This window comes from Haliotis rufescens, unplaced genomic scaffold, assembly GCF_023055435.1.
Source record: "Haliotis rufescens isolate VD_foot unplaced genomic scaffold, xgHalRufe1.0.p SCAF_9, whole genome shotgun sequence".
Lineage (NCBI taxonomy): Eukaryota > Metazoa > Mollusca > Gastropoda > Lepetellida > Haliotidae > Haliotis > Haliotis rufescens.
The window spans coordinates 31,029,827-31,041,043 of NW_025964383.1; the positions used below are offsets into that span (position 1 = coordinate 31,029,827).

The 11,217-nt window shown below is 38.0% G+C and overlaps 1 protein-coding gene across 2 annotated transcripts; it reads right to left on the reverse strand.

The window, feature by feature from the left end:
* Positions 1-3,475: 3,475 nt before the first annotated feature.
* Positions 3,476-11,217, reverse strand: LOC124151395 (FUN14 domain-containing protein 1-like). Of its 2 annotated transcripts, none has more exons than XM_048390854.1 (5): positions 11,130-11,217; positions 9,851-10,003; positions 8,295-8,370; positions 7,843-7,962; positions 3,476-6,509 (listed from the first exon to the last, which is right to left on the reverse strand). In XM_048390854.1, exons 2-5 carry the CDS (start codon positions 9,985-9,987, stop codon positions 6,432-6,434), a joined length of 411 nt encoding a protein of 136 aa, XP_048246811.1. In that variant the 5' UTR covers positions 9,988-10,003; positions 11,130-11,217; the 3' UTR covers positions 3,476-6,431. The 2 variants fall into 2 exon arrangements, with proteins under 2 accessions (XP_048246811.1, XP_048246812.1); XM_048390855.1 differs by having other exon boundaries at positions 9,851-9,999; positions 11,130-11,210.

Consider the following 11,217-nt stretch of genomic DNA (forward strand, 5'->3'; position numbering starts at 1 on the left):
TGTTTCAATGTCAGGCGGGGAAAGTGAGTGAAGCGGACATAGAAGTGTTCGGTTTGTGTTCTGTTTGTTGTGTACAAAATACAACCAAGTTCTTCACATGTCTGGTTTCACTACTTTCCTGGTTTCTCCTGGAGTTGGAAATTATTTTAAATACTCACACGAATATTGTTGTGATGGAATTATTGGTGTAGTTGCTGAAATTATGTCACAGCAACAACTTTCTGAAATGTTATGTGAAACAGAAGTGAGTGCACAGACAAAATGTAAAAATTGTTTCAAAACACGATTTCTTCTGCTAATATTGATTTATTATGATAAAACAATTGTTTTAAATACCCACACAAATATTGTTGTGATGAAATTATTGGTGTAGTTGCTGAAATTATGTCACAGCAACAACTTTCTGAAATGTGATGTGAAACAGAAGTGAGTGCACAGACAAAATGTAAAAATTGTTTCAAAACACGATTTCTTCTGCTAATATTGATTTATTATGATAAAACAATTGTTTTAAATACTCACACGAATGTTGTTATAATGGAATTATTGCTGTAGTTGCTGAAATTATGCCACAGCAACAACTTACTTAAATGTGATGTGATACAAGTGAGAACATGCAGTGACAAAATGTAAAAATTGTCGCCAAACACGATTTCTTCTGCTTATATTGATTTATTATGATAAAAACAATTCTTTTATATACTCACACTAATATTGTTATGATGAAATTATTGCTGTAGTTGTTGAACTTGTGTCACAGCAACAACTTTCTGAAATGTCATGTGAAATTATTTTAATTTAATTTAATTGATTAAATTATGGCTGTATTGGCTGAAATTATGCTACAGTAACATCTTCTGATGAAATGTGATGTGAGGTATGTCGCAAAGAAGCGAGTGTACAGACACAATGTAAAAATTGTTTCAAAACAAAACAGTTTCTGCTTATATTGATTTTATATACTATACATAAAACTTGTTGTAATGAAATTATTGCTGTAGTTGCTGAAATTTGTACCTCGCCACTATCTGGTCCCGACAAAATATTAAAATTGTTTCCAAACAAAATTTCTTCTGCTTATGTTGATTTAATACAGAAAATATTTGTTTAAACCCACACATGAATCTTGTAGTGATGAAATTATTGCTGTATTTGCTGAAACTATTCCACATGGTTATTCGTTGCTTTTGCTGAAGCTAGTGCAAACACAACATATAAACATTCTCTCAGAACAAGATTTCTTCTGTTTGTGAAGGTGTGATAATGTAAAATAAATATGTTAAATCCAAACATGAATAAGTTATATTAATGACATGGTTACTGCTGTCATGGCTGAAACTAGGCACATTTGTAATTCTCTTGTATTTGATATTCGTGACTCAATAATGCCACCATAAGTAAATAACCAGAAAGAAAAAAACAGCTTCTCTATTCATATAATGCCAATAGTGGCCGTTTAATTGCCAATGTCGACCCGATGTAGGTGTGCTAGCTGGGACAGGATCATGATGATAGAATGTTTATTAAAAAGAGTTCATGATTAACATATTCTTCGAAAGAAGAGACTTGACTCAAAACTTCCTTTTTTAAAATTATAAAATATTTTATGACATGGTAAAATGTTGCATGTTACTCAGCAAGACAGAAGATTTTGAAATATTACTTCAGATTCCATTATTTCTTCGTCCTCATGTTTTCATTATGTTAAATAACTGTTATATCACCCATAGCTTATTTTAATCAGGGTGTACTGGTGGTCCAGTCCTCTCACAGGCCATAGCTCACCGTGCAGACGTTGATCATGGGTTCTAACTTCAGATAGCCCCATCTTCGTGAGGCAAGGGAGTTAACAGTTTTCACCCTTGCCAAACTAGGCAGGAGTTCCACAGTTACGAGTCTATGCATAGGCCAATCAAAATCGTGTAATGAACTAGTCATCATGGATTTCAACGTGCAGATTTCGTTGGCTGCAAGATTTGCAAAGCATGTGCACTGCCAACTTGGCAGCGACAAAAGGTTTTGCAAATCTTTTCATGTTTTTAATTAAGGTACTCAACGGGTGGGAACAGGACTTTATAGTCGGTTAACTCCCTTGCCTCGGGAGGAGGGATTATCCCTGATTATGATTCTTTGTTTGGCAGCACCATACCTGTGTTCGTTGGGAGAACATTAGTGATAAATGTCTAAGGAATGCATCACTTTAGGCGTTTCCTCTACATTAAGCTGAGACGCCATGATAGGACCGAAATACTGTCGAAAGCTGCATTAAACCAACCTGATTAACCAGGTTTCACTGTATGTACAACAGCTTACCACAATGTAACTTTGGACACAATATTATAAACGTTAGTGCAAACCAATACTGTATGGTTGTACAAATCCAATTTGATTGAGTGTTTATTTCACCTGGTGACATTCATCTATGTATTCATCAGTGTAATTTGTATGTTGCATGTATGCTGTGTTAATCCTAGCCCATGTTGTCTGTATATGTGGATGAAATTGCAGTCTCACGATTAATAGACACAAAACTTATTGTCATTATATGTCAAGTGTTTATTTAAATAGAATGACATATCTGATTATCCCTATCAAACGTTATACAAATATGTATATTTTTATTTGTGCATAGCTATGAATTAGTAATTAAATCATATGAATCTCATTCTTGTGTTACTTTGTATATTTTTATTGATTTTAATTTGATGCTCAAAATTGACAGCACATAGATGTATCAAGTGTAGCATTCTGCAACCTTCATCCTGATCAATCACACAAGAATCATGATCGTGTTGGCTCAAAATCCAAAGAACTTGAATTTGATGCTCAAAATTGACAGTATAACCCATAAATATATATGCATATTGGTCGATAATAGCAGGATGAGTCGTACATACCTAATGTATTATCATAACTTATTGATCGTATGCACAGTTGGTTGGTTGCTTTGTTGCTTAACGTGGCACTCAGCAATATTCCGGCTGTATGACAGTGGTCTGTAACTAATCCAGTCAGGACCAGACTTTCCAGTGATTGACATCATGAGTCACCTTTTACAGCAAGCATGGGTTGCTTAAGACCTATTATACCCCGGATCTTCACGGGTCTCGTATGCATAGAGATCCATGTTATCTCAATGTATCTAACCTTCTGATGCATCACCAAGTCAGCGAGACAGACCATCCGATCCCAATGGTCGTCTCTCATGACAAGCATTGTCGCCTTTCTAGCAAGAATGGGTTCCTGATGACCTATTCTATCCAAGATCTACCTATAATATTATCAAAGATTACTGACGGTGTGCCTAAAGATCCATGTTAACACAACCTGTTACACTTCCCTACTATATTATCAGAGAATACTGATACTATGCCCCCAGAAGCGTGTTATCACAATGTATAATTCGCACCTATTTTCTCCCAAGAGTGAGGATGTATGCATCTATGCATGTTAATGATAATGATGAAACACACACTTGTTGAAGGTATTGTATATTGTTTTATTTACTCCCATGTAAGCCAAATCAGCATACAAACCATTCTGTGTAAAATATGTTGAAAAAGACATTGCACTCTATTTGTTATATTGTCAACATGCACACTTTACATGGCACAGGAACAGCAAATGGGGCCGACCTTGCAGACCTAAAGCACTGAAATACCTGCACAGGATATGCGTTCAATTCACTGTCTTCAAGAAGCAAGACATTCTACATTTTTTACTTCAAACACACATTCAAACAGGGAGAAAAAAATCATCAAGCCCAGATATGACCACCATTGACCTCGACCAGGAATATAAGGGATCTGCAATGTCCAAGTTAAACATGAAACTATTTTTACATTTGGACATCAGCACTTTCTTCATAATGAAAAGTGTGGCGGGAAAAGTACAAACAATTGTTAACAGAAATCATGGACTTTTGTAAACATCCATGTAGTTGGTGCATATCTGCTTTCTGACTAAACACAAAATGAATCTCAGTTATCTTGACAAAGTACACGTCACGCTCACACAAATAGCACATATTACTCAGCAGCAACATGCTCACTGTTAAAGTTAACTGTTACTTATTCCACCACAAGTTTGGTGGACAATTGACTCTGATAAAGTCAGAGGTTTCAAATCACAATAACAAGGTTCCGGCTTAAACAGCTAATCTGATGCCAGCATCATTGTGTACATGGCATTTCAGTGAAGGAAAGAAGTATTTACCTGTCCTAAAGTTATTTAAAGTTTCCATGAAAATGGGAAAGTTGTCAAAAGATGTAAATCAGAAGGTTAAAATCCATAATTAACACAGCAAGTAATAGACATTTGCCTTTTTATCATCATTCATATCCATTCAAAATAATTTACAGCTAAAAGATATACAGTTAACAGTAGCTTATATGCTGTAACATAACTTAAATACTGATCAAATATGTGGTAGTCTCAACTCACATACCTAGCCTTACCATTTAACACTGGTACCATTTATATACATTGCAAATAACTTCATGATCACGAAAGACGAATCTGTATCACTGACTGCATCCTGAAATTCACTTAGACGCCCACAGCTTAGCATCACCTGTGGTACATTCCATACAAACTGATTCATGTCATTCAACCCTTCGAAGGTGACACACGTGTTCCAGTCATCCGTCACCATATACCTGTGCAGAGTTGCTTCCCTTAGGCATGCCTGGATTCAATGATCATGGGTTTGAGTCCCAGGTTTGATATTGGTCCTTTGTCATGATAGTGGTCAGTATTTTAGGTCTGCATCATTTTCCACATACATTAAGCTGAAAAGATATGTTATAGCGGAAATACGTTTCAAAGTGTCATTCACCCAAACACACTCACCATGTACTCATTCAAACTTTTTTTAGAGCATGGGACATGCATGAAGTTCAGATTTCGTTTTAGATTACAAGAAGACAAGAACACCGAGAGTCTTACCACCCAGAGAACAGCATTACACGTATCACTGTATTTCTTATAGCCGACATTACAGAGAAAAAGCTGAGGTCAGCAGAACCAAAATAAATAATATACAAAATTTTGTTGAGAACAATTCAACATTCATCCAACAATCATTCAACATGTCTACCATTATATCATGAGTCCATGTCATAGTGATACTCATCAAAGGAAACAATATACCAGGTATATTAACAGAACACAACCAAAACCAGGAAGTAGAAATCATCTAATACTGAAACATCAACAGCATTCATTCTTTTTGGGTGCATCTGTTTGCCAGCTGTTGAATCTATCCATCATTCAACAATGGTTGGCTTCAAGTATATGACTATCATCCTACCCACTTTGCTTTTTTTACTGTTGACAAAGTAATAACTACAGCAGCAGTCAAAGATAGAAGATGATATATTTAGTATAATCATACCTCCATGTCAGAACGTTGAGATCTGATTGTGCACATGATCTTGATAAAATACGATGTATCCCCCCTGCGAGGGAAATAAATTTCTCAGCGTCCTGCGTGAAGTTTTATACAACAAGCTTGAGGCGAGTGGTATAAACCTAACGAGGGATGCATAAAATCCCATGTACCGCTCTTGATCCTGCCATAACCTATAGTGTATGTTAGTAAACACATGGTAGTTTAAACATGGAATCTTGCATTATGATGTAAGATGCCTTTCTCCAGATATTCATGATATTTTCCAAATGAAATAGATCTAAGGGGAATAACTCAAAATTTAGTTTCTGTCATCTGCTGTTAAGTTTTGTTTGTTTGCTGTATAACGCCACACTCAGCAATATTCCAGCCCTGTGATGGCAGTTTATAAATAATCGACTCTGGATCAGACAATCCAGTGATTGACATCATGAGCATCAACCCACGCAAGTGGGATACGATGACATGCATCATCCAAGGCGGGGTGACCACACAATCCCGTTTGTCGCCTCTTGCAACAAACACATGGTAAAGTTAAGCATTTAATTTCAAGGTACATGATAAACTTTTAGTGATAGGTAGTTTCTAGGTTTATAGTGTATGCACAAAGTATTGAAAAATATGTCTGTTTGTCCATGCCAGATGGATCTACAAGCACTGACCAGCTTGATTAATGACTAAACCTTAATTGCCAGATAAACTTCATTCTCTTGAACATCAACTGAATTCCATTTTCTAGGTACAGGGTCAAAAAGATATTCAGTTTAGAAACAAGTTGGTGTGATGTCTGTCCAAGCTTTTTTGTTCAAGTCAGATCAAGAAAACTCAAGGCTGTGTATGGACAGACAAGGGTAGAAAATTTGGTACATCATCCCTCAGTTGCTCCCAAACGCCAAATGTCTTTGAGTCAACGATTCCCGTGGTCCCCAAACAGAGGCACCACACTGTTAATATCACACACTGTCATCTGTATCACACATCACATCATGCCAGGATACAGTTACTGTGTCACTCAAGGCACTCAGAAAGCTATGCCGAAGAAAAAGCCGCCAGCAAAGGACCCAGCAAGTAAGACATTCTGTTGCACAAATTTCTTTGCCTGGAATAAAAAAAAACATATTTATGATCGGTGAATCATTACTTCACAATACAAGATTAACAGTCTTCTAGAAAATATGTTGCTTTCATGCAAAAATGTACCATTCCCCATCAGCACTTTTCTCTGAGTGCACTAAACTTAAAAAAAAAACATCACTAGCCACCGACCAGCTGCGGCCATTTTACACGTGTTATGCCAATGTTTGATGACAGGGGGCTACTTAAACACATCACTAGCCACCGACCAGTTGTGGTCTGGATCAGACAAGGAACATTGTTCTACTCAATTGGGATTCAATGACATGCATCAGCGAGCATGGCCACCCGATCCCGTTAGTCGCCTCTTACAGAAAGCCTGGTCGCCTTTTCCGCAAGCATGGGTTACTGAAGACCTATTCTGAACCAGATCTTCACGGGTGTTCAACATAGCTAAAAACAAGTATGTGAGTGTGACGAATTCAGAACATTAACCCTGGTAATAATGCCACCCTGGTTGTGCGACCCTGGTTATAATACCACCCTGATTATTAAAACATCCTGGTCATAATGCCACCCTGCTGACAATGCCACCCTGGTCATAATGCCACCCTGGTTATGCCACCCTGGTTGTGCCTTCCTGGTTATAATACCACCCTGGTTGTGCCTTCCTGGTTGTGCCTTCCTAGTTATAATGCCACCCTGGTTATAATGCCACCCTGCTGACAATGTCACCCTGGTTATAATGCTACCCTGGTTATAATGCCACCCTGGTTGTGCCATCCTGGTTATAATGCCATCCTGGTTATAATGTCACCCTGCTGACAATGCTACCCTGGTTACAATGCCACCCTGGTTGTGCCATCCTAGTTATAATGCCACCCTGGTTATAATGCCATCCTGGTTATAATGTCACCCTGCTGACAATGCTACCCTGGTTATAATGCCACCCTGGTTGTGACATCCTAGTTATAATGCCACCCTGGTTATAATGCCACCCTAGTTATAATGTCACCCTGGTTATAATGCCACCCTGGTTATAATGCCACCCTGGTTGTGCCATCCTGGTTATAATGCCACCCTGGTTATGCCATCCTAGTTATAATGCCACCCTGGTTATAATGCTACCCTGGTCATAATGCCACCCTGGTTACAACGCCACCCTGGTCATAATGCCATCCTGGTCATGCTATCCTGGTTACAATGCCACCCTTGTTATAATGCCACACTGGTTACAAGGCCATATTGTCTGCTGGACAAAAGGTGGCACTATAAGCAGGTAGGGCTGTACATCAACAACCACAACACGTCAACTGACAAATGGTTGAAATGTGCACTTGGTTACATATCTGTCGTACATTTTGTAAGATCCCAGGATACCGCCTGTTGGCTTCTTTATGTAGTTCTTTCTTGGCCCGGTTCACACCTTGTTCAACCTTGTTCCAGTTGACACGGATGTAGCCTTGATGTTGAGCGAGCTGTAACACAATTATAGAAACACTGGTCAGACGTACGATTGGATGTGTATGCCACTGATGGCAATGCTACTACAGCTATATATATATCACAGCATCCAATAGATAAATCTGGCCCAGTGGTTGATGGCATGAACATTCATTCATGCCCTCAAGTTACACACAATCAGCCAGGTAACACTTTGCTACAATCCAATTTTACTAAGACTGAACTTTTACAGTAATCACTGCAATGTATTAATCTATTCTATCCTAGAACCCCCAAATGATATCCACGTGAAGAGGTATGTGATCCTAGCCTGCAGGATGTAATTTAATATTGTTACTATGGTTACCTGTACAAGCAGGATGGTTGTCCCGAGTGATGCAGCGGCTGTTTTTCCTACTTTGATGAACAGGAACCCAGCTAACCTGAAAGATGAACAGTGAGACAATAATCAAATCTGGACCAGGAAACCAGTGACTGAAACCATGAGCAATTCAAGTGATTTCCTCAACAAGTAAATAAATGTTATTTTAGGTAGCAGTCAGACAATAATCAAATCTGGGCCAGAAAACCAGTGAATGAAAGCATGAGAAATTCAGGTGACACCTTCAACGAGTAAGTGGAATTACTGAGATCTACCATCACCGATAGATTTGTGAATGGGTGAATGTGTGTAACGCTGCAATATTCCAGACCTATCACGATGACTGTAAGTTATTACATCTGGACCTGGCAAACCAGTGACTGAAAGCATGATTAACAATCCACACCATCTCTGCATGCTGACATGCAGTCAGCTAAGTCACTTTAAACTGACCAGTCTGTGAACCCTGGCTACTGCAATCTCGAGGCCTAACGTCCCCAGGAATTCTCAAAGAGATTTACTAAAATATGTGTAACAATTTTAATGAACCTCACAAACAAGTCAATACATTAAATAACCCATGTTACAGTTCCCCAACATTGACAGTAGGGGTGAAACGATAAATTGCGGCATCGTGAGTTTTCATGCAAGGATATGATACACAATTTTTTCTGTATCAATACAACACAATGCACTTGTTAAAAAAATTAATTCTTTAATGACCTCCACCCCAACCCCTGGGTTTTTGTCAGTCAAATAATACAACATGTTTTGTGAAAGGCTTTGCAAGTTTACTAATAAAAAAAGGCGCTACCAGCATGTGTCTACAGCTAGCTTTTGCTTTGAAACCTGCTCTAAAGTATTTATAGTCAAGAAGTTTCCACGTGATTTTACGTAAATATATATGTTGCGAAACCCTAATATAAACACAATGATCAATATATCTTCTTAATCCAATATTAGAAAAACGTGCACAGAAGCATGTGACGTTATCATTGTATCATGCCGTCATCACATTCCAGATTGACGTCATATCTGTTTCATAACTATTAGAGTTCACGTAGATGAGTGTTTCATATTAATAATTATGACTAAACTTTAGCATTGTTAGTATTTTATATTTGAACTTTATATTTAAATTCAAATTGAAATTTCCAGGCATCAAAAACTCATTATACTAGCAACTCTGAAAACACATGTTAATCTCCTGATTAAAACAGCTTACAATCCCTCTGCTGCTCTGATGACTACTGTTAGTTATTGTTGGTTTGTTGTTTAACGCCGCACTCAGCAATATTTCACCGGTATGACGGCAGTCTGTAAGTAATCGAGTCTGGACCAGACAATCCAGTGATTAATATGAGCATCAATCCACGCAATTGGGATCGATGACATTCATCAACCAAATCGGCGAGCCTGACCAACTGATCCCGTTATTCGCCTCTTACAACAAGCATAGTCGCCTTTTAAAGCAAAGATTGGGTTGCTGAAGACCTATTCTACCCTGGATCTTCATGGATGACCTAATTAAGACAGCTTACCATCCCCCTGCTGCTCCGACAACGACTTGCTTCGCTGCTGACTGTTTGGTGATGTCCCCGAACATCTTTTGCACCCAATCTTTGTTTCGGTATTCTGACAGGTCAAGAATTTCATATTCTTCTGATGGCTCACCCATATTATCTTGAACCTATCTGGTAAAAACACAGTAAAATGATGTGGAAGATGACTGGAACTGAGTTATATAGATATGCAATCAGACTCTCCTACTATCATGATAATGAAACTTGATAATCACAGACAACCTTGACTTACACATCTGAAATATTTGCAAGCCATGTTTTAAAGAAAATTTATCCAACACATTGCACTTTAAATGTTCTGCAGAGAAAAACAGCAAGGCAGACAAGTTTCTCAGACAACTGTCCTCCGATGCTCAGCATTTGCTTTGGGTTATGACGAAAATTACCCTGGCCCAAATGGAAAATGACCCAAATATTTGACATTTATGTATGCTTTTTATAATATCTCATGCTATAATCTGTGATCACAATTAATAAATATTTGCAATATAGTGTCACATAGTTGTTATATTTCCATCATATTGCCAGCAGTCAGATGGCTGACGTGGCTAGAAAGGTTGATCAATAAATTCTACTGTTTTGTGTTCAGAATTAACAAAAGCTGTGGGCAATATATACCCTGTTCACAAATTAGTAAATAAACAATTTTGTTTAGATTTTCTGTGCATTGATTTCCCTTTCATCTTGATAAATTTGTGTTTATCAGCATAAAAACATTTTCATCTATTCTCATATAATCTCGGCCTGCAAATATACTGATCTGCAGGATAGTTAATCAGGGGCAAAACTGAAAGTAAGTGTTATCACTATCAGCTTGACAAAGTAGAGTAAACTATATATAATATATACTGATCTGCAGGACTTGGTTCTGCCGATAGCTAGTCAGGGACAAAACTGAAAGTAAGTGTTATCACTATCAGCTTGTTTCACATCGGATTGTGTGTGTACAAAGCAAACTCTATACAAAACTGATCAGTTGGCTCATGTATTTAATTCTGCAGCTGGGAATGGGAGTCACATCTGTCTAACAGAACAATTATTCATTCAGCAGACTCCTTGATGCCGTGAGTGTGACGCGGATCGCTTCGCCCCTGGACTCAGGGTTATACTCAGTCAATGACGTCCGTCATCAGTCCCAGTCGTTTTGCAGGGAATAGCTACGAAGAACCCTCATTGTCTGCGTAAATAATATAGGGATTCCGGATCTTGTGAAAACATATGTTAACAATGATCTTACCAATACGTCTGCCTGTGAACGTTATGAAAATTGTTAACAGAACTAAAACTTCATGGGAATATACCGGAAACGGAACCGAGGTTGCTTC

Excerpts from the sequence above, each read along its gene's own strand:
- LOC124151395 (XM_048390854.1), bottom strand. The coding sequence starts at position 9,987 with ATGGGTGAGCCATCAGAAGAATATGAAATTCTTGACCTGTCAGAATAC. Across the intron at positions 7,963-8,294 it reads CAACCATCCTGCTTGTACAG|CTCGCTCAACATCAAGGCTA; the intron begins GTAACCATAGTA and ends ATTGTGTTACAG. Across the intron at positions 6,510-7,842 it reads ATCCTGGGATCTTACAAAAT|GCAAAGAAATTTGTGCAACA; the intron begins GTACGACAGATA and ends TTTTTATTCCAG.